Below are 25,626 nucleotides of genomic sequence, written 5' to 3'. Positions count from 1 at the left end.
TACTGAATTAGGAATTGGAGCTGATTATTTTTTTTTTCTAATTTTAAGATTGTTCTTATTCATGTGCCAGGTTGCATACTTACTGAGTTCTTAAAACTAAAAAGGAAAGCTGTAGAAAAAGGGCCTGCCCTTTCATGAGAAATTATGCCTTGATTCTCGTAGTTAATTGTAATAGTTGTTTATTTTGGAAGTTATATATGTCAAAAGCCTCTGGCATCCTGCCCATCTAACAAGATTTAAAATGCACATGCTACCAGTTTGTTACACACACTCCTTTCAAAACAAAACAAAACAGGTGCTTTAACTTTATGTTTATTTCTTTGACTGTAAATCTAAAATAGATGATCCAAGATATGTTTTTGGAGGAAAAGGGCCAATCTATAAACTATGATTTGACATTTAACTGCATCATTAATCCAACTGTATACTTACTTTTCATCTCAAGTTAACTGAGATTCTAAAATCAAGGAGTAGCTTTAAACACTTAGCCATGTATTTACTAGCAAAAAAAAAAAAGCAATAACGCATCAAAATGTTATAGCAGAAAAAAAGGTTGATTTTCTTTTAAGGTTAAGTATGAACATATGAATATTCCTAACCTGTAAAATGATTCCTCCACATTATATCAGCGAAACTCATTGGTGGGCCACTGGGAGGGTAGTGTTTACCTTTAAGAGGCTCATGATCAGTCCTTATCATATCCATTAATGAGTTTTCCAAAGAGTGCAAGTTAAAAGTATCATAGGGCCGATTCCGGTCCTAGGAAAAAAACAAAACAAAACAAAAAAAGGACTGTTACAAAATTGTCACTAAACAATGCAATCATTTAACACTTATTCCATTCATCACAAATTATTGTAAGATTAGCAAAAATATACAAAGCTCAAGTTAATAATTCTTTTAACAAATGTTAAGAACAGGAGGACCATACTTATCCTTCACCAGAAATGCAATGTTTTCTAACAAATAAATTATTTTAACATGTTAGCACAAATGTACTTTTTCACTATCTAACTGCATTCTGAATCAAAGGCATTCATATATCCTATTTTCTCACATGCTTAGCATGATCTATTAAAGTGTACAGTGGATAAAAGTTAAACAACTGACATATAAATCGTATGATATTGTCAACTGATCTAGAATGGGATGAAGGCGATTACTCCCAATTAAATGAGTTTGTGTCAAGATCCATGTATTTGAATTTCAAGTTTATTGCAACTGTATTTCTCCCTCTTCAAAATCATGCAATTATAGAGGTTCTTTCAAGCATAAAAACATTTTAGAGGAAGAGAAACAGTGGGATGCAAGAGTTAATTTTTGTGAATGGAATATTGCTTGCAATTTTCTGTATCCAAATCACAGTTTACAGTAAAACCCGTTACTTTTAAAAAAATATATAATTTAATGCTTCTATGAAGATTATAAGAATAGCGTATGGAAAAAGATACTTTACCAAGATGAATTTTATATTTCAAAGTATGTTCATAAACAGAAATCAAGACACAAAGTAGGCAAGGAAATAAAATAAGTTTAATTTAAAATATAACCTACAAAAAATACCATTTGCACCTAAGGAAAGGCTCTGCCCCTTCTCCTTGCAACGTAAGGCAATTATTTTAATCATACTGCTGTTTCTATGAAGATTACAAGAAGTTTAATACTGTACAGAAAGAGATACTTAACCAAAATTAATTTTACATTTCAATGTATGTTGCTAAACAGAAGCCAAGATAAAAGGTAACCAAGCGATGAAATCATCTTTAATTTCAAATGTATCCTGAAAATAATACTGTTTGCATCCAAGGAAAGCTCTACACATTTAGCTTGCAAAATAAAGCAATTATTTTGATACAAAACCCTTGGGTAGAGTCAAATTGTGCAAACAACTTGGGAGCAGATAAATGCACAGAAGCACAACAGAAGAATAAGCAGTATGCAGCAGCTCTTGAAAACCTTTGCCAAAAATATTTTATTTTTTTTAGTGCAAGCACAAAGTGTACACATAATTAACATTCAAGGGACATTTATACTTTATTAAAAAATAAATAAAATAAAAAGTTAATAACTTTTGGGCTCCAAATTTCTTTCTTTTTGCTAAATTTTCATCTTCCAGAAGAAAAGACAACACTAGGCTCCATTTACCAAATTCAACTTGAAAAAATAAGTATAATTGGAGGAACCATCTGATTTACACAACAACCTACACACATACGCATATAATTATCATTTGAGAGGAATTTATTTCCACAAATTATATTCAAACATGTAGCTGATCTGAACTTATTTACTGTTGGAAAGGAATATACATGGAATTATTCCTTTTATCATATTTCCAATACTTGTTCTGTATATTTGCCTATTCCCCACAAATCTGAACTGTCTGATCACGGGAATGTCATTTTTCCTGCATTTAAATTCCCAATTAAAGGAGTGCTGGTGCCACAAAACCCAAGTTTTAACAGCAATATCAAAGTACTTGTAGGCAAGTACTCAGAGCTTGCTACTGATACAAACAGAATAGTTTTTATAGTGATCATTAAAATGCCTAGCAAATGCCTGCCAGGATTAAGACGGAGCTTGTTCGTATAAACAAACATTATATACAGATTATGAAGCTAACTACGTAACTGACTAGAAATGAAGAATGTACAATGGTTTGGATGTGATCTGAAAGCGGTATCTCTGAGTGTAAACAAAACACTTATTTGCAGAATCCAATCTGGGATGGTCACAAAGACCAGAGGTTTAGTCTTCTGAGCTTTTGGCCTCGTGCTGGAGTCCATTCCTCAAGAAACGTCTCTCTGGCAGAATGTGTTATAATAAATATGGTTATTTTAATAAATCACTTATTTGTGATTCATTAAAATAACCATATTTATTCTCAGGTCTCCGTGCATTTAGAAACATTATTTAGAGTTGGACCAAAGCATTGCCCAGCCATGTTAAAAACCGACTAGAAAAATTAAGATTATATTTGCTGATATAGGTTTAGTCAAGATCCACCATACCAGGACACTTATGGTTGAGGAACAGTTTTTTGTGAATGGGAAGCCTCATGGAGGTCCACTGTTTCATGGCTAAAACCAGACATTTTAGTGCCTCAGCTATACCCAAAGTAGGTTTACCTAAATGTACAATGCATGTAATGCTAACATGAAACACTGAAGCTACTTTCAGAGAAGTACAAAATTTTCAATAAAAGAGAAGTTTACATTGTCTGTTTAGAACTTTAAAAGAACTTTAAAAGTTTAAAACTGTAGCAGAAAAATACTTCCTGTGAGTTTCCCAGTCCAGACATTATATAATATATGGACTATTGCTTGAAATCCAAGCTACACAGTATGTTTTCTCCTGGAAGTGACCAAGTCACCCGTAAAATACTTTGTGATTGTTACAAACAAAATAACAAAGAAAAAAAAGCTAAAACCAATAGTTTCACCATGAAAGAATGTATCCTTTTAGTATATTTACAGAACTATATACATGAATATACAAAAGATAAAATATGAATATATTTTAAACATTCTGTTTGGTAGTTTTTTATTCAACATAATGATAACCTCATTCATAAATCAATTTTCTACCAATTAACTTTTTAGTGCCTTCCATAAAAGTACAACAGCCAATAATGAAGTTCATTGTTAAAAAGAAATGAATAAAGTTCTATAGGACAAACATTTAATTGTACGAATGGCAAATTCTGCAAACATCACTGCTTAAATTCTACAAGTGAATTCATGCATAATACAAGCCCCTTTAACCAACCACCTAATTTAAATTTGCCTGAGCTATTCCTCCCTTGGGAAAGAGGTCAAGATAGCACCACAAAGACTGGAAGATCTTCTTCTAATTCTTCTCCTATTCTTGTCATTTCAGCCCATAAAACTGTGAAACAACCAATCCAACCATAGGAGTGACATTGAACTGGCCAGACCCACACTGGCCTCCCAAAGTCAAACACAACTCTGATGCAGCCCTCAACGAAATCGAGTTTGACACCCCTGTCTTAGAATATACCATACTAACTCTTTTGCATAATCAATTTTTTTCTACAAGGAGCAATCAGACGCCTCAAGATGTTCCCAGACTATTATGTTTTTCCTCAGGACACGTTGTTATAACTGGTTGTTGTAACTTCAAAAAACTACTTACCAGATGGTTTTGAAGTTATGATCACTGCAGCATTCCCATGGGCATGTGAACCAAATTGGGGTGTGTATCAATCCACTCGCCCTTATGATGTACTGCAAGGTACTACAGGGGTGCCCACGTTTATCTTCTCCATCCTCTACAAATGGGTCCCCACAGGCCTTGGGCCTGTTTCCCACCCCACTAGGTCCCATGCCCTCCTCACTATTCTCCATCACCGATCAGTCACTTATTTTACTGTAAATATCCTTCTTGAAGTTCTGGAACTTGCAGGAGAACAGGCTGCGGCACCCTAGGCTGCGTGGCTTCATCCCAGAGCCAGGTACAATATTGGAGCAGCCAAAACTCATTGCAGGTGCCTCCAGGACAGAGAAATGCCTGTACACTCCAGGATTTGTGCTTAACAATTGGTGATAGATATATCAAAGGAAATTCCCTAATCACTTTGACATAGAAGTTGACTTTATAGTTTAACGCCATTCTTTAAAACATTTTTTTTCCTTATCTATGGCAATCTATTAGTAACTAGGGATTACACTTAAAAGTAATCCTTGATTATTGACTGCCTTTTTTTATCAATGTTCAAAGTTATAATGGTGTAAAAAAAATAGCTTGCATTTATAACAATTGCAGCATGATCACAATTTGTGCGTTTTGCAACTGACAAGCAGTCACTAGAAAGGAGGAAGTAAACTAAAGTACAGTGATGTTCCGCTTAACGATTACAATTGCTTAAATGATCAAATGGGAACTGAAGACAGAAGCCCCTAAGAGTCATACAATTTTCCAGAGGGTTTTTAAACATAAAATGGACACAGAATTTGAATATGTGCAAGTTAAAAGGAAAAAAAAATTGGTGCTCTAAATTCACCCCTCTCCTTTTTTCCTTTGCTTTATACATAGGCTAAATGGTCTTCCTAAGGTCCCCTCTTATTAATTAATCTCCTTCGGCAACTACATCCAAGCTTTACAGCTACCGTACCTTAAAAAGCACAGGAGACCAAGTTAACAGTCTGGTAATAGGTAACTGTACCTCAGCTGATCGAAGAGAAAGAGATTAAGCCAGTGTAATTTCAAGGTCTACTGACTAAAAAAATTGTACTCATTTATTAAATTTATCAGGCATCTCGACAGAATCTAGATATCAGAGGTAATTAAAGACTCCTTTGTTGGAATGTGCTCATATAAACCCTCTGAATAGGGCCTTTAAGAAAACTAACCTTGAAACTTATAACCGATCCTCAAAGATGTGGACATTGCATCCTCCTCCTAGTCAAAGGATCATGATCTGGCCACTCATATGCCTAGCTTGCAATTATGATGTTGCAATGAGCTATGGTCATAGGATCACAATTTGCAAACTTCCCTGTTGGCTTTCCACAAGCAAAGTGAAAGCTGTCAGGAACACTGCAAGTCACACTAATAAATTTTGACTTTGTGTTGGACAAAAATAAAAGCTCATTATTCTTACTCCTTTGACTATGCGCCTAGACCTATACAACTGACTGAGCATTTGCCAATCACATATAAATTATTGTTATATTTAGCTCAGCACCCGGGTTTAGGTAAAAACCTACTCATCTTCTTTTTCCTGAATCACTTAAAACATTTATAAATACTTCCTATTCTGCAAATTAAATCCAGGCCAAATTATTTTGATGATAATCAAAACTATCCTATATAGATATAGATACACAGAGAGATAGAGATAATTTGCAGGATTTCAATATTTAAATACTATGAACTAGTTTGTTGATAAAAAATATTTACCGTAAATCATTCTAACACCACCAGTCAATTGTTACAGTCTATGGCCAGCTTATATTGCAATTTCTTGAAGTATAATTACAGGAAAGGTAGAAGATACTAGTATAATGCCTGGTTTAGCAATGGTTCAAAGGTATGAGGTGCAAAAAGTAACTTTGCAACAAGCCCTTGCATATATGATTACTGCAGTGTTCCCTTATTCATATGACTGACGTTCAGGCACTTCGCAAACAGCAGTTTTTTTTTACAACTGTCAGAGTTTCCTGCGGTTATATATATATATACAATTTGCAAGCTTCACAGCCAGCTTCTGACAAGCAGAATCAATGAAGAATCCAAGTCAAAGTCACACAATGTCTCCCTTCACAGACACATCACTTAGCAATGGATTTGCCAGTCCCAATTGTAGTTGTTAAGTGAGGGCTACTTATATGACTCCTCAAATCTTCCGCAAGAAGCTTCAGAACCTGCAGGACTGTATACAGTGAATCTTGTTTCAAGATAATTAAACAACTGTATCTTTTCCCAGGCTTAGGCAATCACTTTGAACGTGTGTGTGTGTGTGTGTGTGTGTGTGTGTGTAAATAATAAACTTTTAATTTACTATAACTATCCAAGCTCAGAAATACTCAATTTATGTGTGCAGGTAGTCTTTGACTTATAATCATTAGTTAGTGACAGTTCGAAATTACAACACTGAAAGATGTGGCTAAAGACGCAGCAAGAATTATTTGGTGAACGTCAATATTTATCATGCTTGAATTCACAGATCTCTAGAATAAAAAGTGACATCAAGATAGAAAGGTTTTTAAGACGATAGGATTTGAAATGCTTATACAGATCCAAGATAGGTCTGTGTGTGTCAAGACACACACATATACTGTCTACAGACATTGTTATTAAAATCTTATACAGAGATACAACAAGTAAGACTATGGAAGAGTGGATGGAGATAGAATTTACTCTAAGCTATAATTAAGAGAAAAAAATTGTTCTAATTGTTTTACAGTTTGTACATAGCTCCAATCCATAATTACAAAAATAAATAAATCATATAATACTAAGTGCTTGAAATGTGATACAAAGGAATATTTTGTCATAAAGATTTTTTTATGTAAAAAAAAATCAAAAGTACTAGAAATAAATACATAGGGTTTTTAAAAAAATCAAAACAAAGTTTGAATTGAATTTTTTCTACTAGGAACTTTTCCAGAACAAATGTTTTTTTTTTAAAAATATTAAGATACATGCTGAAGGCCACACAGGGAAATTTAGCCCAACATCTGGAAAGTGACAATTAGCTGACAATATCATACTCAGAAACCAAACTAAGGGAATACCTACTAATGGCAAAAGTAAAAGGATAGCTCCAGCAGTGAGATTCACTTCCCTTCCCTTCTGGTTCGCAAATGTGAGCACGCCCCACGTGAACACGTTTTTATATTGTCTTTTAATGTATTGTTCATTTTATTGTAACTTGGTCTTGGCATTTATAATAAAAAAGATACCCAACTATATTAAACCGTATTAATTTTATAAAATAGCTAAAATAAATAGAAAAGGTGAGCTCTTTCTTTAAAAACATCTTACTGCTAAAATAATAATATCAGAGAAGAAAGATAAACAGAGATACTGCTATGATTTGCATATTTGATATTCCACATTTTCTTTCACATTTATATACAATAAGGGATAAAAGAGTGATCAGAGTGTGAATTACAAGAAATTAGTCAGTGAAATCCTAATGATTCGGAAAACTAAGTGCTAAGTGATGCTGCTGTGTGACATCATGACATCACTACTTAGCAATGATTATCTCAGTAATCCTCATTGCCATTGTTAATTGAGTTCCATTGGTTGTTAGCGGAGAATCTACCATGATCTAAGGCATTCCCGAATTGTCTCTCTTAGTCCCAGTCTCAGTTTTTCCGAAGTAAGGGACAGCTTCCCCTTCAACTCTCCCAACCCCTATCTCCCCATCTATTACCACGCCTAGCAGAGAAGCAAGCAGTCCCAGAATCATAGCAGCTCAGGGCCTTCCCAACGTGTCATGGCTCTGGGGCTGCAAGAAGCCCTCGAGCCACAACACAACATGAAAAATTCTACCCTTCTGAGAGAGCCCAGCATTGCAGCACAAAGCAGCCCCTTTGGAAGCCCTCATAGCATGGTGTGAAGCCATAGCCCAGCAGGCACAGCACAATGCAATCCCCAGATGCCCCCAGAAAGTTCCACTACAACAATATAAAGACATTGTTCTGGACACCTTTGCCACCCTGCACTCTGCCACCCCAGCTGACCTTTGCTATCTTCTTGCCCCTGATGCTCCAGCTGCTGAGGCTTGCTCACCTGACCCTTCCTTCATGGGGCAACTGCTGGCCACATAAAGCCAGATTTCCCAAGTCTTTTGAGGAAATTCCCGTGCATGACATGGCAAAAAAAAGCCACATGCAGCCAGCAGCTACCTCACAAAGAACCAGGCTGGACACGCTTGGTAAGCAGTGGGAGCAAGAAGACAGTCAAGGTCAGCTAGGGAGGCAGGCAGGGGGCCAAAAGGGCATAGATGAGAGAGATAGGCAGATGGAGGGGGAGTTGAACCACCCCTGCGGTCCTAAGTGCAAGCCAGCTTCCAAGCAACTAATAATTAGGCTACATGATTATAGGAGTGCTGCATTAACCACATCTGGAGACTAGTTGTAAGTCTCTTTGTTCAATGCCGCTGTAACTTTTGTCATTGAACAAATAATCATGTCAACCTGTATGTAAAGGTGAAGTTTTAGACATACTCATTTACTCAAACATAGGTTGAGCTATGGAGATAAGGAATCAATTAGATTTGGACAAAATTATTTTTACAGTTAAGATTTATATAGAGAATAGATTTCTCTCTTATGGAGTACCTGATTTGATTTTAAAAAATTTTTTATCAAATTCCTCTAATTCTTTTAAAATGTTTTCTTTTTTTTTTTTCATTTACAATCAGAACTCTGGAGACAGGATCAATTGTTTTGAAGCTAACATCTGCAAAACCAAACTGGTAGAAGAAAAATTAAGCATCCTTATAACTATTCTCCAATCTATGACCTAATTTAGATAAGAGAAGTAGAACGTTAGATTTATGTGCAAGGAAACCGGGGACAAAAATGCAGATTACACCCGTACCTTAAAGTTGAACTGAACTTCAACTGACTCTTTCAATGAATTTAAGGTTTGGTACAAAATGTTTTGTGGCGAAAGACATGCTGTTTCCTCTTCAACAAACTTTGACATTAATCATGTCAAAGTTTAATACCTGTATCTCATCTTTTTTTAGATCACCAGAATAAGACTTTTCAATTGAATCACATTCTTAAAAAAATATTCTCATAATCACAAGTTAAATGAGCGATTTGAGTGAAAAGCTGCATACATCTCTTGTAGAATTAATTTCTGAATTGGATTTCAGAATTTAGTTATATACTGGATTTAATGACATTGCTTTTTAATTTGTCTATTAATTCCAGTCCTACTACTGTACTTGTAGCACAATTCATATTTTACTCATTGATAAAATCCCATTATATTAAGTGTACGTTGAATTTTAACTTTTTTTATACATCGTGGTCCCTTTCTTAAATCTTTTTCAATGGCAATCCACATAAATACTTCATAATTTTAGATTTCCAATAGTGAATTGCTGACATTTCTGCTTTGTTTGCCTTAATTTTACACTACTGTATATTGATAGCAATTAAAAAATACATGTATGTTAAAGTAAAATGTTTGTTTTCCAAATTTAAACAAATTGCCATTTTTTAAATATGCTCTTTATACCTAACTGATTCTGGTTTTCATAATCTATTGTGTGTGTTGTTCTATACAATACTGCTTTCAAAAAAAGGCAAGTATCTTGAAGTTTAGCCTCTTAATTCTCTTCAGTGTGTAGAGTGTACAGCTCACTTATTCTTCACAATACACTCATCAACACATGGCCTTAAAATTTCTGTTGATGTATATATATTCCATTGATGGTGCTTTTCACTTTTCTAATGTCCTAACATTAATAATTTTGGTACAGAGAACTGTGCATATTTATCTTCATCTTGCACAGAGTGGATATGATATATATCATGATTTAAATCACTAGTAAAAAGGCTTAATTTAAATCAACTCAATCGAAATCATGATTTTTAAAGAGCAACTGCCATCTCTATCCTACAGCAGTTTCTCCTCTAACCTGTTGTTGACTCACTAACAGTCCCATTCACTTTAATGGGACAGCTAGTGAGGTAGCAGTGACACAACAAGGTGAGGGATGTAGCGGATAGCAGGTGAGCGAATGCCTGCTAACAGGCGCTGCCATGATGGATCTGAAATGACAGGTGCTCTTTAAATGTAAGGATTCATTCTTGCTGGTAGTTATAATCTTTAATATTATTATTTGCAAACAAAATGAAGGTTTCCTATTTAGCTTGCAGAGTTTGGATTCATTGAGTTTACAAAAAATGTAAATATTTCAGAATATTACAGCCTCATGCTACATAACTAAGCTCCATTTCATGCTGAATAAACTAAATTATTAATGCATCTTAAATAGAAAACTATCAAAAGCATTTTATTAAAATAAATTTGATAAAAATAAAAACAATCCAATTTAAATTTAAAAAATCAAATTTTTAATTATTATTTTAATCGATTTTTATCCACCCTGATCTTGCAACACTGGTTTGGCATTTCTCCCCCCCCACTAAGAAGGCCTGTTCCTCTCTAACTGGAGTATCAATGTTTTTAAATAGAATTTTTAAGAAAAGTCTGTGTATAACTAAGCTTTTTATGAAAAATATACAAAGTGCACTTGCATTGTAAATGTTACAATCAATGTGTGAAATCAGGCATTTTATAGAATGCCTAGGAAATCTATAAATTCCAAAAATGGGACATTAAAGTATGGAAGAATATTTCACACATTTCCTAGGTATTTTATGCAATACTAAAAGGTAAACCAGCAAAGTATAAAACACTCCACTAAAATGCCATCCTAGCCATTTTTGTTGCAACAAATAGATTAAATACTGGTCCTTTTCTTCTTGCTTTTTTCAGTTAAGAAAGTCCTGTACTTTATTTTACATTTCTTCTTTCATTTTTACAATTCTTTTTTAATACTCTGCCTAAATAAGTCTTGTCATTCTGCACAATGTCTAGGTATTATATACAATGCCTAGGAAAAGGATATTGAATATTAAAATAACCCAGACATTTCATACTTTGCCTAAAAATGTCACATTCTATAGATTTCCTAGGCATTCTGTACAACGCCAGCTTTTCACATATTGCCTGGGACATACATGTAACTTCTCTGTGATATCTGTTTATTGGGTGTGACAAGTTGAAATGAAGTTTAAATCAATTTTCTCTACCTTTTCCTTTGAGGGAATTAAATCGTGGAATATTTTTCAAGCTGTTCAAATTATCGTCACTTTCCTTCACTTTTACAATAAATATATTTCACAGAACAATCACATGTCTGTTCATGAGACCCATTTACTTCAAAGATAGTTATTCCTAATTAAATTCAACTTACTGCCTGATTCATATGCCAAAAGAGAGAAGGTCAAGTATCTGTAATTGAAACATGACAGAAGAAGAGGATAAGCATATGTTTGCCTTTATTTACAGATACGGTTAAATGATGGTTTTTTGATGGACAGAAAAAGGACTGTGGGCTTTATTTGATTTTAGAAAAAACAGTGGTGTCAAAATTAAAAATTGTAAAAAAAAAAAAAGGCAGCTTCTATACCAATCTGCATGGATAAAAAGGAGGAGAAATGAAGAACAGGAGACCAGAGAACATTTTCCTAAGATCCCCATAAGAAATCTGTTTGAAACGATCTAGAAAATACATGTATACAATTGTTTGCAGAAGTATGGACACATTTACTTCTGCAGATTTCAGACAGGTTCTGAAAAAGTTTGATTTACTGGGTCAGTGGTCTTCCAATCAGTCTAAGCCTGGTTCCTAACAGTGTAGCTCAGCTTGTAGTGTCTTTCCAAATGGGTTATGTATCAGCTTTCAATATCTCTTCCACCACATATCAGAAATTTTGTTAGCATTTATCTCTAGTCAGACTGAAAGTGTTTCTTTCTCTTTTGCTGGGGTATTAAGAAACTACTTCTCTGTTGTCAGATATCTATTTTTTGGAGACAGCTCCTTATATAGGAAATTACAGGTGACATTTACCCGTTCTAACTTGAAGTATTTCCCTAGCATAACTTTTTGTCACTTCTCCTAACCAACCATTATGTGAATATATTGTCCCATGTTTGCCCAATTTTATGCCTCTAAATACACCATCGGTCATCTTTGTGACTGTAAATTGTATCATTTCTTTTCTTTTAGCTCTACGGGTCGACTTATGACCACAATTGAGCATAAAATTTATGTTGCTAAGTGAGAAATTTGTTAAGTGAGTTTTGCCCCACATTATGGCCATATTTGTTAACTGAATCGCTGCAGTTGTTAAATTAATAACATGGTGGCTAAATGAATCTGGCTTCCCCCATTGGCTTTGCTTCTCAGAAGGTTGCAAAAGGTGATGAACATGATCCCAGGACACTGCAAACCATCTTAAATACGAGTCAGTTGTCAAGCATCGTAAATCACGTGACCACGGGGATGCTGCGACAGTCAGTGCTGTTGTAACTTCGAACAGTCACTAAATGAACTGCTGGAAGTTGAGGATTACCTGTATGTATGGATACATACATAATACAGGTAGTCCTTGACTTAAAAGTATTATTTTAGTAACCGTTCAAGGTTACAACAAGCACTGGAAAAAGTGACTTATCACCATTTTATGACCGTTGGAGCATCCCCATGGTCATGTGATCAAAATTCAGGTGCTTGGCAACAGCTAACACTACTAGAGAAGATGCACATGCAACCACAAGACTCCTCCACACAGGTTCTGCGGACTCCCCAAAATACACAAGAACAGGATCCTCTTGCCCCCGATTGTGTCTGTACTTGGAACTCTGATGTACAAACTAGCAAAACGCCTGTGGAGGAAACTCAAGAAACCTCAACCCATTCAATAAACTCCCCAGAACAATTTCCCCAATGCGTCAAACACGCCAAAATCAATAAGGAAGAAGTCATGGTCTCCTTTGACGTCATTGCTCTCTTCATTTCTATTTGCATCGAACTGGCTAAACAAACCATACACCATCTACTCACTAAACACTGTACCCACAAAGATGATGCCACCACCGAACACTCCATTTGCACCATTATGAAACTCCTGGATTTATGCTTCCACACTTATACTTCATGTTCAACTGAAAAATCTATAAGCAAGTACAAGGTATCACCCACATCAGGCCTAACAGCAGAAGCAGTCATACGACGACTCAAATCCATAGCTCTGCCCACCATCCAACCAAAATTCTGGACACGCTACATCGATGACAGCTTCATCATCATCAAACATTCCCAAATTGAAAAAAACACACTACGTACTCAATAACATATTTCCTGGGATCAAAATCACATGTGAAGAGGAAAGCGACCACAGACTCTCATTCCTCGACATCAACATAAGGAGGCTAGTAGACAATGAAGAACTGGAAACCCACGTTTACCACAAAACCACACATATGGACCAGATCAGTGGTGGGATTCAAATAATTTAACAGCCCTTATGCTGAGGGCTCCCTTTTCGGTGCCCCCGTTGAACCCAATCCTCGTTGAGGACAAGAATGAGAAGAAGGTGATGCCCAAGGCCACAAAGAAGTCGGAGCAAGGAGCACAGAGGTGTGGCGCCAGTTTTAACTCTGTGTCGAGGCCAATTGGACATGATAATACCCAATCCTGGCTAATCCTGCAAATTCCTCCAGAAAATAACCCAAGCAGGAGACCCCACACATAAAGGTTAATCCAGGTCAAACAAACAGGCATCTATACTACACTTAACCAAAGTGGAAGATGCTGCATGAGGATGATCATTTTAACGACAACAGCAAAGATAGCAAATAATACTGTGCAGCAGAAGGAAATGTTAAATCACTCCTGTGTTTTCCAGAGATGGGAAAAATAAAAAATATGTGCTAGATTATGGGTGCCTCAGGTGGATGACACTCAACATGCTACTGAGAAAGAGCTGAGAATTTTTGTGACTACTAATTGTGTTTATGATGTGGCTAAGATAAAGCCTTTGAGAATTTCACTGCCGATGTTGCCATACAGGAAAAGAAAAACTGAAAGTGCAAAGAAAGAATTGCAGTAGGATTATGCAATTTTTAATAAATACAAAGACAGGAAGGCTCAACAAAGTGAAATGAAACTACTGCACATTGATATTTTAGGCATAAGCAAATTGAGATGGACTGGGAATGGACACTTTCAGTCAGAAGGTCACATTGTTTACTATTCAGAACATAACAAACGAAGAAGAAAATTTGATCTAGTGGTTATAGCACCAGGCTAAAATGCTGGAGACTGTGAGTTCAAGTTACACCTCAGTCATGAAAGCCAGCTAGCTTGTCTCTCTTTCTCGGCCCAACCCACCTTACAGGGTTGTTGTGTGGAAAATAGGACGTAGAAGGTGTGTTGGATATATTCACTGCCTTGAGTTATTTGTAAAGAAAGCGAGTTGGCGGGCTGGTGCTTTCTTTCTTTTGCCCAGAGGTGGCAGCCCGCCTGAGCTGCCCGCCTCTGGGCAAAAGAAAGAAAGTGCCAGCCCGCCTGCTCGCTTTCTTTTGCCCGCCTCTATGTCCACTGCGAAAGAAAGCGAGCTGGCGGGCTGGCACTTTCTTTCGCCCATCTGTCAGAGCTCAGCGGGCTAAAGAAAGAAAGCGCTTTAGACAGTGGGGTGTCGGGGGAGAAGACTGCCTCACCAGCCATAAACCTCACCGCACGTCACTGAATGCAGTATAGTAGAGATGTCAACATCCAAGATCCCTTGGAACAGGGCTGTCAAACTCCCAGCCCACGGCCAAGATGCGTCATGTGCCGGCCATGCCTACACCTTGTTTAGTAAAGGAGAAAAAAGTCCAGATACGTCATTTATACGCTGTGATGACATGAGTTTCAACCCCTGCCTTAGAATATATTCCCCATTTAAAAGAACCTGTGGTACTGGAAGATGAAGTTAAAAGAATACTCTGGTCATTACCAGGTTCAAAGGCCATAGGAAGTGATGGAATAATAATACAATACAATACAATACAATACAATACAATACAATACAATACAATACAATACAATACAATACAATACAATACAATACAATAGCAAAGTTGGAAGGGACCTTGGAGGTCTTCTAGTCCAACCCCCTACCTAGGCAGGAAACCCTACACCATTTCAGACAAATGGCTATCTAACATCTTCTTAAAGACTTCCAGTGTTGGAGCATTCACAACTTCTGGAGGCAACTTCTGTTCCACTGATTCATTATTCTGTCAGGAAATCTCTCCTCAGTTCTAAGTTGCTTCTCTCCTTGATTAATTTCCACCCATTGCTTCTTGTTCTGCCCTCAGGTGCTTTGGAGCATAGTTTGACTCCCTCTTCTTTGTGGCAACCCCTGAGATATTGGAAGACTGCTATCATGTCTCCCCTAGTCCTTCTTTTAATTAAACTAGACATACCCAGTTCCTGCAACCGTTCTTCATATGTTTTAGCCTCCAGTCCCCTAATCCTCTTTGTTGCTCTTCTCTGCACTCTTTCTAGAGTCTCCACATCTTTTCTACATCGTGGTGACCAAAACTGAATGCAGTATTCCAAGTGTGGCCTTACCAAGGCCTTATAAAGTGGTATTAACACTTCACGTGATCTTGATTCTATCCCTCTGTTTATGCAGCCTGAAGAACAATCAGACAAGATTCTAACTAAGCTATGTCAGCAAATCTGGAGAATAACATAGCAGACAACAGATTGGGAAAGGTCAATCTATTTTCCAATACCAAAAAAGGGAAACTTTAGAGAATATGCAAAGTATTCTTAATTTCACATGCTATCAAACTAAAACTTCGGATCATCCAGCATGGATTAGATGTCAACATCCAAGAAAATGCCATCTGTTCAAGCTGGCTTTAGAGAAAGCTGAGGAAAATGAAACATTACTGCTGATGCACACTGGGTAACTGAGGAAGAAAAAAAAATCTACCCCCAAATAGTCCCTATGTACATTACTAATTATAAAAAGGCTATTCATTGTACCAGTCATGTCAAATGGGAATCCCACAACTTATCACTGCCCTCGTGGAAAACCTAATACAGGTTAAGAAGCCATAGGACTGATAGAACAGACAAAAGAGCTATAACTCACCCCTTATTCAGTCAGCCCACATGCCAGATATATTTGAAGGGAAACTGGATTGCAAGAAGATGAGTATCATTTTAAAATGACTAGATTCCAATTATCATCTTTTGCACACATTACATGTGTGTTATATAAAGCCCTGATGCAGTGAAAGGAAAGAGGCAGCAAAATGGATATGTTTACTTAAAGTGACAATGGGTAACACTATGGGAGACCTGAAAAACTAGGTTAGATATAGATTATCATGGAGAACATTTATGTAGTTGTTAAGAGCTGACACTAAATGGATGGCACATAATCAATGAATTAATCAACCAGTATAAAAGTTGGATGCTACATTAGGTCCTTGGTATTCTGAAAACCAAATTTCAATACAGGCGGTCCTTACTTATCAAACATAATTGGGACTAGCAATTCTGTCATAAGTAATGAGATTGTTAAGTGAAACATCACATGATCACACCCAACTTACAATGTGAGTTCCAGCTGCGATTAAGTGCAACATCATTGCACTTAATCACTAGACCGATTAGATCCCACAGATTAGGCCTCCTCCGAATTCCATCCGCCGGCCAGTGTCGACTGGCGACTACCCGGAGGAGAGCCTTCTCTGTGGCTGCTCCGACCCTTTGGAACGAACTCCCCGTGGAGATTCGAACCCTCACCACCCTCCAGGCCTTCCGCAAAGCCGTTAAAACCTGGCTGTTCCGACAGGCTTGGGGCTAAAGAGCTGTTGCCCCCGTCTCGAATGGTATGACTGTTGTGTGTTTTTAAATTATGTATTGTTATGTTTCGTTTGTTATTTTCTGTCTGTACCCCCCTTCCCTGATTTGATTTGTTAGCCGCCCTGAGTCCCCTTCGGGGGAAAAGGGCAGCATATAAATATAATAAAATGAAAATGAAATGAAATGAATGACTGTCACTTGCAACTTCCTTCATGTTTCCCCATTGACTTTGTTTGTCAGAAGCTGTCTGTGAAGGTCACAAATGGCAATCATGCAACCGTAAATGCATACCTGTTACTAAGCTCTCAAATTGCAATTAAATGGCTACAGTTATGCCACATGGGCTATAAGTTCAAAGATTGTAAGTAATCTTTTCCAACACTGTCATAACATCCAATGGCTGCTGAACAAAAATTGATAAGTGAGAATGACCGTTGGCTTACCGTTCAGGTCGTTCTCTAGGCGCTGCGGGAGTGTCCAAGCACGGGTTAACTTCAGCTTGCTGCCCAAGGATGGAGTTTAAGTTTCTTGTAGCTCTGCCTCTTGCTCCCCTCAGAGGCTCAGTTCTAAAAAACGAAGATAAGTCCCAAGTGATCTGTATATGGCGATGATCCATGTCCCCCAATGATGGAAATGACCCCGCGAGCACACATTCAGGGTGGGGTTGGACACTCCCGCAGCGCCTAGAGAACGGCCATTTAGGTAAGCCAACGGTCATTCTCCTAGGTGCTGCTTGGAGTGTCCAAGCACGGGACATGCCAAAGCTATGCCGTCCCAGGGAGGGAAGAGGAATTGTTCAAGGCCGCGGGGTTTGCGCTGATTCTTTGTAGAACTCTTCTCCCAAATGAGGCCTCAGCCGAGGCAAAAACATCAAGCCTGTAATTTTTCACAAATGGAGATGGGCTGGACCACGTAGCGGCCCGACATATCTCTTCAATGGGTGCTTGCGTGGCCCATGCAGCCGAAGTCACGGCGCTCCTCGTTGAGTGAGCTGTAATGTGAGGGGGGACCGGCCTAGCTTGTTGTTCGTAGGCCAGCTTGATACATGCTCTTATCCAGCGCCCTATGGTGGAACAGGTGACTTTCTTGCCCGTGGAGACGGGTTGGAAGGACACAAAAAACGCCTCCGACTTGCGGAAAGGAGCTGTTCGCTTCATGTAGATACTGACCGCCCAACGAACATCAAGCTTATGCCACACGTGCTCCCTTGGGTGTCTGGGACACAGGCAAAAGTCCGGGAAAACCACCTCCTGTGTTCTATGGAAGACGCTGTTGACTTTCGGCAGAAACACCGGGTCCAGTCTAAGGACGACGCTGTCTATGATGCAAAGGTCTCCTCTGACTGAGAGGGCCGCCATCTCGGAAATTCTACGTGCTGAGGTGATGGCAATGAGAAAGGCCGTCTTTAGAGTCAGGTGATGCAGACCAACAGTTTGAAGCAGCTCGAAGGGAGCTGCAGACAGAGACTGCAAAACGACAAACAAGTCCCAAGTCGGATATCTGTGGATTGTAGGAGGATAGAGGTTGGTAGCTTCCTTAAGGAAGCTACGAACTTGTGGATGTCTGCTAAGTGGCAATTGCGAGTCCGTGGACAGGATGATGGCCAAGGCGGCCGTTTGTCGCCTAAGGGTGTTGGGTGCCAGGCCTTTGTCCAAGCCCTCCTGCAGGAAGTCCAGGATTTGTGGGATGGTGGCAGAGGAAGCGATGACTTGACTGTCCAGACACCAGTGTGAGAAAGATGACCAAGTTGCCTCGTAGATCCTGACAGTGGAGGGACGCCTGGATGCGTGAATGGTGCGAATGTCCTTGTCAGAGAATTTGCTGAGCCTCAAAATGTCCCCCTCAAGTGACAAGCGGCCAGTTGTAGCCACTGGGGCTCTGGATGTTGAACGGCCCCCTGGCTGAGGGAGATCTGTTCCTGAGGTATGCGCCAATGCTGAGTCACTGACAAGCTGACAAGGTCGGCAAACCAGGACCTCCTTGGCCAGTGTGGAGCCACAAGCAACACCTCCGCTCTCTCTGTCAGAATTTTCCTGATTACCAGAGGAATTGGAGGGAGAGGCGGTAAAGCATACAACAGACTCAGTGGCCAGCAGGACTGAAGAGCATCTGTCCCTTCCGCCCAGGGGCAATGGAATCTGTTGAAGTACCGGGGAAGATGCGTGTTGGGAAGAGGTCGACCTTCGAGAAGCCGAACCTCTGTGACAGCTGACGGAGTAACGCTGGGTGGAGATGCCACTATGAGCTCTGGATGGTGGTTCTGTTCAGCCAGTCTGCCGTCACGTTGTCCTCCCCTGATATGTGGTCCGCCCATAGCGAGGTTAGGTACCTCTCCACCCAACGGCCCAGAGCATCCGCCTCTGTCATCAGGGCCAGAGATCGCATGCCGCCCTGATGGTTGATGTATGCCTTTGTGGCAATGTTGTCGGTTAGAATTAGCACATCGCGGCCTTTGACCCAACGGTGGAAGTGGCATAAGGCTAGTCTGGTGGCCCGGAGCTCCAGCCAGTTTATGTTGTGGCCGAGCTCCGCCTGCAACCACCTGCCCTGGACAATCTGAGTCTGGAGGTGAGCGCCCCAACGGAAGAGGCTGGCGTCGAGGGCGTCCGTCTGCCACCACCTGAGAGAGCGTAGTACCTTCGGAGGAAGATGCACCACCCTCCTGGAGTTGCTGGCCTTGCGTCTTTGGAGCGGCAGTAGGAACCACTGGAGTTCTCACGTATGCAGTCGTGGCCACGGAACCACTGAGATGCATGACACCTGTTTCCCCAGCAGCTGGGAGAGGGAGACAACAGACATTGACCCCATTGAACAGATTGTCCTCACGAGGGACCTGATGCTGTCCACTCTCACCTGCATGAGGAAGACCTTGCAGTCTCTGGAGTTGATCACCATGCCGAGATGTTGGAAGTTGGGGTCAGATGGCTCTTGGTGAGGTTGACTGAGAACCCATGGTGTTGCAGGACTTGGATGGTGATGTTGAGATCCCTCTGGGCCTGCCCCGTGGATGACGAGTGGATGAGGATGTCGTCCAGGTAACATTCCAGTCTTACTGGGAGAGATCGGAGATGCGCAGCAATGGCAGCTAGTAGTTTGGTGAAGGTTTGCGGGGCCAATGAGAGGCCGAAGGGAAGCGCTCTGTACTGGAAGTGTTGGTTGGCAAACTGGAACCTCAGGAACTTGTGATGTACTGGATGGATTGGAATGTGCAGGTACGCCTCCTTCAGGTCTATAGAGGTCAAGAGATCGTCCTGCCTGACGCAGCCCAGAATGGTCTGAAGGGACTGCATCTTGAAGCGCTTGTACGCCAGATGCTTGTTGAGTTTCTTGAGGTCCAGTATTGCCCTTACTCCCCCGGAGGATTTGGGGACCAGAAACAGGATGGAATAGAACCCCTTGCCTTCCTCTCCCCTGGGAACCCTTTCTATCGCCATTATCTAGAGCTGGAACTTGTGGGCCAACCTGGGAGTGGGACAACGGACAAAGGTCCTTGGGAGGAAGGAGAGGAATTCCATGGTCAACCTGTGACAGACTGTATTCAGAATCCAAGTGTCCGTCGTGGTCTCCTCCCACTGGGCAGCATAAAGTTGGAGGCGGCCGCCTATGGGAGGGTCCCAGTGATGGTCACTTTGTCTTCCGAAAGGAGCGGTTGGAAAAAACCCCCGTGGAATGGTCTACGGTTGCCCTGTTGTCTGTTCTTGTCCCTATAGGAGGGTTTATCCTGGGGATAATCTTGGCATTGGGCGTAAGGCCGACTGGATCCCACAGCAGAGGTGGAGGGCTCTGCACTCCGAAAGGACTGTCTGCAAAAGGGCTGACCCCTATGGTCCGGTTTCTGGTGACCGCAGGCAAGATCTTACGTTTATCCTTGGATTCGATTAAAAAGGAGTCCAAGGCCTCCCCAAACAGCTTTCCCCCTTTGAAGATAGCGGAAGCGAGCTTCCACTTCGCCTTCACATCCGCCTGCCAGTGGCGGAGCCACATCAGATGGTGCGAAGTTACATTAGAGGCAAGGGCTCTGGAAAAGAGTTTAGTGGCACTGAGTGAGGCGTCAGCCGAGTACTCAACGGCCGCTATTATATTATTAACATCCTGCCTCGCCCTAGTATCCCCTGCTGAGAAGCCGGACAACAGCTTGTGGAGCCAGAACAGTGCTGCCTTGCTAAAGTACGAAGAGGAAGAGGAAGCCATCATGGCCCATGCAGTGGCCAGGTGAGTCTTGTGGGAAGCTGTCGCCGCCCTCTTGTCCTCTGCTGTTAGGCCTTCCAGTAAGTCTGCTGGGAGAGCAGAATTAGAAGTGAGAGAAACAATGGGGTCATCCACTTGAGGGAGCTTCAACAGTTCCTCCAGGGGACCCTCCATGGTGTAAAGCTTCTTATCTGTCCCACTGGGGTTTGCCATGGAGCCCGGTTGGGCCCATTGGCGCTGTATGATGTCCAGAAACAGCTGTGGAGCAGGAACCAGATCCAGGGGTGGGGGAACCTCCTTAAATAGTCCCGCGCCTGGATCTTGCAGTCCAATTGCCTCCTTGGACCCCTGATCAGAGGAGGGCTTATCTGCCGGAGCTGGGAGACCCTTTTGGGGGGCCACGGCTCAATCCTTGGTAAGGATAGCCCTGAACATGGAGGGCTTAAAGAGGCCTGAGTTCGCAGGTGGCTCAGGTGCGGGATTTTCGTCCTCTGAGAGGTCCGGAGCATCCTACTCCGCCTTCTCTCCATTGGACACCTCACTGATCCCAGTGGGAGTCGGGGAAGCCTCCCTAGCTGGAGGTTCCTGAGATCTTACAGTTCGACTCTTGCTGGGATTAGCAGTGGCAATAGGCAATTTAGAGGCCAACTGCTGAATGCCATCAGAAATGCCCTGTGAGATAGCACGTGCCACCACAACTTGCATGGCCTTTGACAATTGAGATTCCTGAATCTGAGGGAGGTCTGGTCCGGCCTCAGAAGGGGCCAGGGACTCCTCCCCAGCAAGGGAGTCCACTCCTCAAGGGAATCCTCAGCCAGGGAATGGCAGGGGGACCCAAGAGAAGCCCTGGATGGGTTGGGAGAGAACCAGAAATCCTCCTCAGCTGGCAGAGAGGGGTATCCCTCTCGCTGGGAGGGGGAGGGGAGGTCCTGCCCCCTCCTACCTGGGTGTGGGGGCTACTGGCTGCTGCTGCTGCGCTGACTGGGCCTTCTGGAACTGTTTCTCAAGGGCCTTCTGGCGTCTTTCAGCCATTTTTTCAGCTGCCTTAGAGGCCTTCTTAACCCTGGGGTGTTTCCCTTTAGCTGGGCACCCCACCCCAAAAACACACAAAATTAAATTTAAGGAGCTACACTACACTACCTAGAGGGTCCAGCCTGCTGCACAAGGACTGGATCTCCCCCCAAAAATGTCCTGTAGGGCGACTGAGTTTTTTAAAACTGAGCCTCTGAGGGGAGCAAGAGGCGGAGCTACAAGAAACTTAAACTCAGTCCTTGGGCAGCAAGCTGAAGTTAACCCATGCTTGGATACTCCAAGCAGCGCCTAGGAGAATACAATATATATTTTCAAGTAAGTGATGTAGCAATAGCAATAGCAATAGCAGTAGACTTATATACCGCTTCATAGGGCTTTCAGCCCTCTCTAAGCGGTTTACAGAGAGTCAGCATATTGCCCCCAACAATCTGGGTCCTCATTTTACCCACCTCGGAAGGATGGAAGGCTGAGTCAACCCTGAGCCGGTGAGATTTGAACCGCTGAACTGCTGATCTAGCAGTAGCCTGCAGTGCTGCATTTAACCACTGCGCCACCTTGGCTCTAATGTAGATCATCCCATCACTTTCAACAATTGCCAGCAACTATCAAAGGATATTTTGATGTTAGAATCAATTGTTGAACATAATATATATGGAACATATAACACTTATTACTAGGAGAATATGATTGAAGAAGTAATATAACCTAAAGATGTTAATCCCACTTCTATATAACAAAAGCAAACTGTTATCCTATAAGTTTTGGATTTTGTATACTGTCGAAGATTTTTGAACTGTTCCCTTGTGAGTCTAATCAAAGAAACTGAAGAATGCTCAAAGTAAAAAAAATTATTACCTATTTTTGAAAAGTTAATATATGGCTTCCACCATTTTTCAAAAATCTATAGAAGAGAACTGAATTTATGTGTTGTTGCAAAAGGCGTCTTAAGTTCCAGGATATCCTGCTAATAACTCAAGCAGGATCTTCCATAAGCAACAATAGAACAATGCTATCTTGTAGACTAACTATTAAGCAAGCTGGGACTTAAACACAATTAAATAAGATGAGAAAAATGAGAAATAGCAATAGCAATAGCAGTAGACTTATATACCGCTTCATAGGGCTTTCAGGCCTCTCTAAGCGGTTTACAGAGAGTCAGCATATTGCCCCCAACAATCTGGGTCCTCATTTTACCCACCTCGGAAGGATGGAAGGCTGAGTCAACCCTGAGCCGGTGAGATTTGAACCGCTGACCTGCTGATCTAGCAGTAGCCTGCAGTGCTGCATTTAACCACTGCGCCACCTTGGCTCTTTTTTAAGACCAGTCAAGGTTAGCAGTGGGGTGGAACTTAGAAGGGTTAGTGAAACTAACAGTAATAATTTCTGGTAACCCACTACTTTCGGACCAGCCAAATAATAGTTTGATATTAAAGAAGAAACAAGCTATATAACAGATAATTTGAATAATGTCGATAAAATGTTCCTTAGTGCTTACAGCTGATAAATTAAAATATTTTGTACATTCTACCCCTTAAGAGCACATTATATAAATAGATGTACAGAGTAGATCGTCTTTTTTCAAGTATGCCACTTATTCCCTCATGCATATCTGTAACAAGAACGACTTGCTTTCTAAGACTGAACTGATCTACATGCATATTACGCAGCGGTGATTAAATATAGTACATTAATTAATTAAGTAATTAATGTCCAGAATTAATGGAAGAAGTTTTTCTGTATTTTTACATGCTCTTATTTCTTTCGACGGTTTGGATGATAGTGCAATAGGTATGTGACATGATATTGTCACATATTGACAATTTTGTGTCTTTTAAAAAGTTACACATCTTACAGTAGGTAAAAATGTATTCTTTATATCTTACCAAACTACTAATTTCACAAAGTGTAAAAATGTTTACAGTTCCAACATGATTATAAGACAACATACTGGTTTAAAATTATATATTCCCAGACAGCACCAAAAAGCAGTAATAAATTGCTTAATTGTTCTTTCAAAATGTTGATCATATACTGAAAACAATCATTGTAACATTAGGTGTTCTTAACCGTGACCCGTCAAAACCGCGGTCCACAAAAGCGCGCTCGACGAAAGCGCGCATTTGACGTCATCACAGCGCGATGAAAAAAATTAAAAATTGAAATAAAAATAAAATTAAAGCAAGCCAATTCACATAAAGGTAAGGGTTAGGTTTAGGGTTAGGGTTAGGTTAAGAGCGTTAGGGTTACGTTTAGCGTTAGGTTAAGGGTTAGCGTTAGGTTTAGCGTTACGTTAAGGGTTAGGTTTAGGGTTAGATTTAGGGTTAGGTTAAGGGTTAGGTTTAGGGTTAGGTTTAGGGTTAGGTTTGGGGGGGTTAGGGTAAGGTTTTTGCTTTATTTTTACATTTATCGATCACAGCGCGATGTTTTCGTCGCGCTGTGATGATGTCACGTACGCGCTTTCGTCGAGCGCGATTTTGTCGTCCGCGGTTTTGTGGTGGAACCGTTCTTAACAGTACTCAAAGCTCTCAGGTCAAGGAGCCCTACTATTAAATCTTAATTTTCAATTGTAAGGGCTTACAACAATAAAACCAAAAAACTTTGATAAAATATTCTCACGTCCAAATTTCAGAACCATGGTTTCTTGGATTGTCAGAGAAATAGAAATGACAACTAAACAACTACTAAATAAATATACAGCTTCTCTGAATTTATATTCAGTATACAAAACATTCATGATCATTAGATTCTGTGTGGAGCATGTGTTCAAAATGAAATGTTCTTCCAAAAAACGGCCAAATTGTCAGTGAAAAATATTGGGACGTTTAGAATAAGCAAGAAATAACCAAATACTTCAAATAATTATAAAAGGAAAAAATCAACAGAAATGTAGTTTTGAAGATAACATACATCCTAATCTTGAAAAATCTAAGTATATGGTTTGGCAAAAACACAATGGTCCTGTTTCTACAGTAATATCAAAAGAACAAATATCAGCTGCTGTTAGAAGACAAACTCATTAGAAAATAATTCTTTGGCAGGGTAGAAAGAAAGGGCGAAAGGAAATAATCTTCCATAATAAACCTACAGTATCCATTCCTTCTATTACAAATATATGTTCACTTGAAAATCTCTGAAAAGTAAGTTTGCTTTTAGTTAAATGTAGCATTTAGTTCCTAAAAAAAAGGAGTGTGGGTTATTTTTGCATTCTTTTTATCATAAATTCCTTCAGTTTGGGGCTTATATTCCAAAGCACACTATAGCAGGGCTGTCAAACTCCCAGCCCATGGGCTGGATACGTCGCATGCTGAGCACACCCGGTTAGCCAAGGGGGAAAAAAAGTTCTGATATGTCACGTGACATTGCTGTGACGTGAGTTTGACACCCCTGCTTTACAGCAATAGCAGACTTATATACCGCTTCATGGTGCTTTACTGTCCTCTCTAAGCAGTTTACAGAATCACCATATTGCC

General features: G+C 40.2%; 1 protein-coding gene across 6 annotated transcripts in view; it reads right to left on the bottom strand.

Moving 5' to 3' along the window:
- The window catches only part of CPEB3 (cytoplasmic polyadenylation element binding protein 3), an 83,331-nt gene that overhangs the window by 43,370 nt on the left and 14,335 nt on the right, over positions 1 to 25,626 (bottom strand). For 4 of the 6 annotated variants that reach the window (XM_032232068.1, XM_032232067.1, XM_032232072.1 and 1 more), the window contains exon 3: positions 600 to 759. In XM_032232068.1, the coding sequence (XP_032087959.1) occupies positions 600 to 759 (160 nt within the window). The remainder of the gene's footprint in view (positions 1 to 599; positions 760 to 25,626) is intronic. The other 2 variants (XM_032232070.1, XM_032232071.1) reach the window with 1 other exon arrangement.

The sequence above is a fragment of the Thamnophis elegans genome, chromosome 15, assembly GCF_009769535.1.
Source record: "Thamnophis elegans isolate rThaEle1 chromosome 15, rThaEle1.pri, whole genome shotgun sequence".
NCBI classification, from domain to species: domain Eukaryota; kingdom Metazoa; phylum Chordata; class Lepidosauria; order Squamata; family Colubridae; genus Thamnophis; species Thamnophis elegans.
This window is presented reverse-complemented; position numbering and strand designations above follow the sequence as displayed.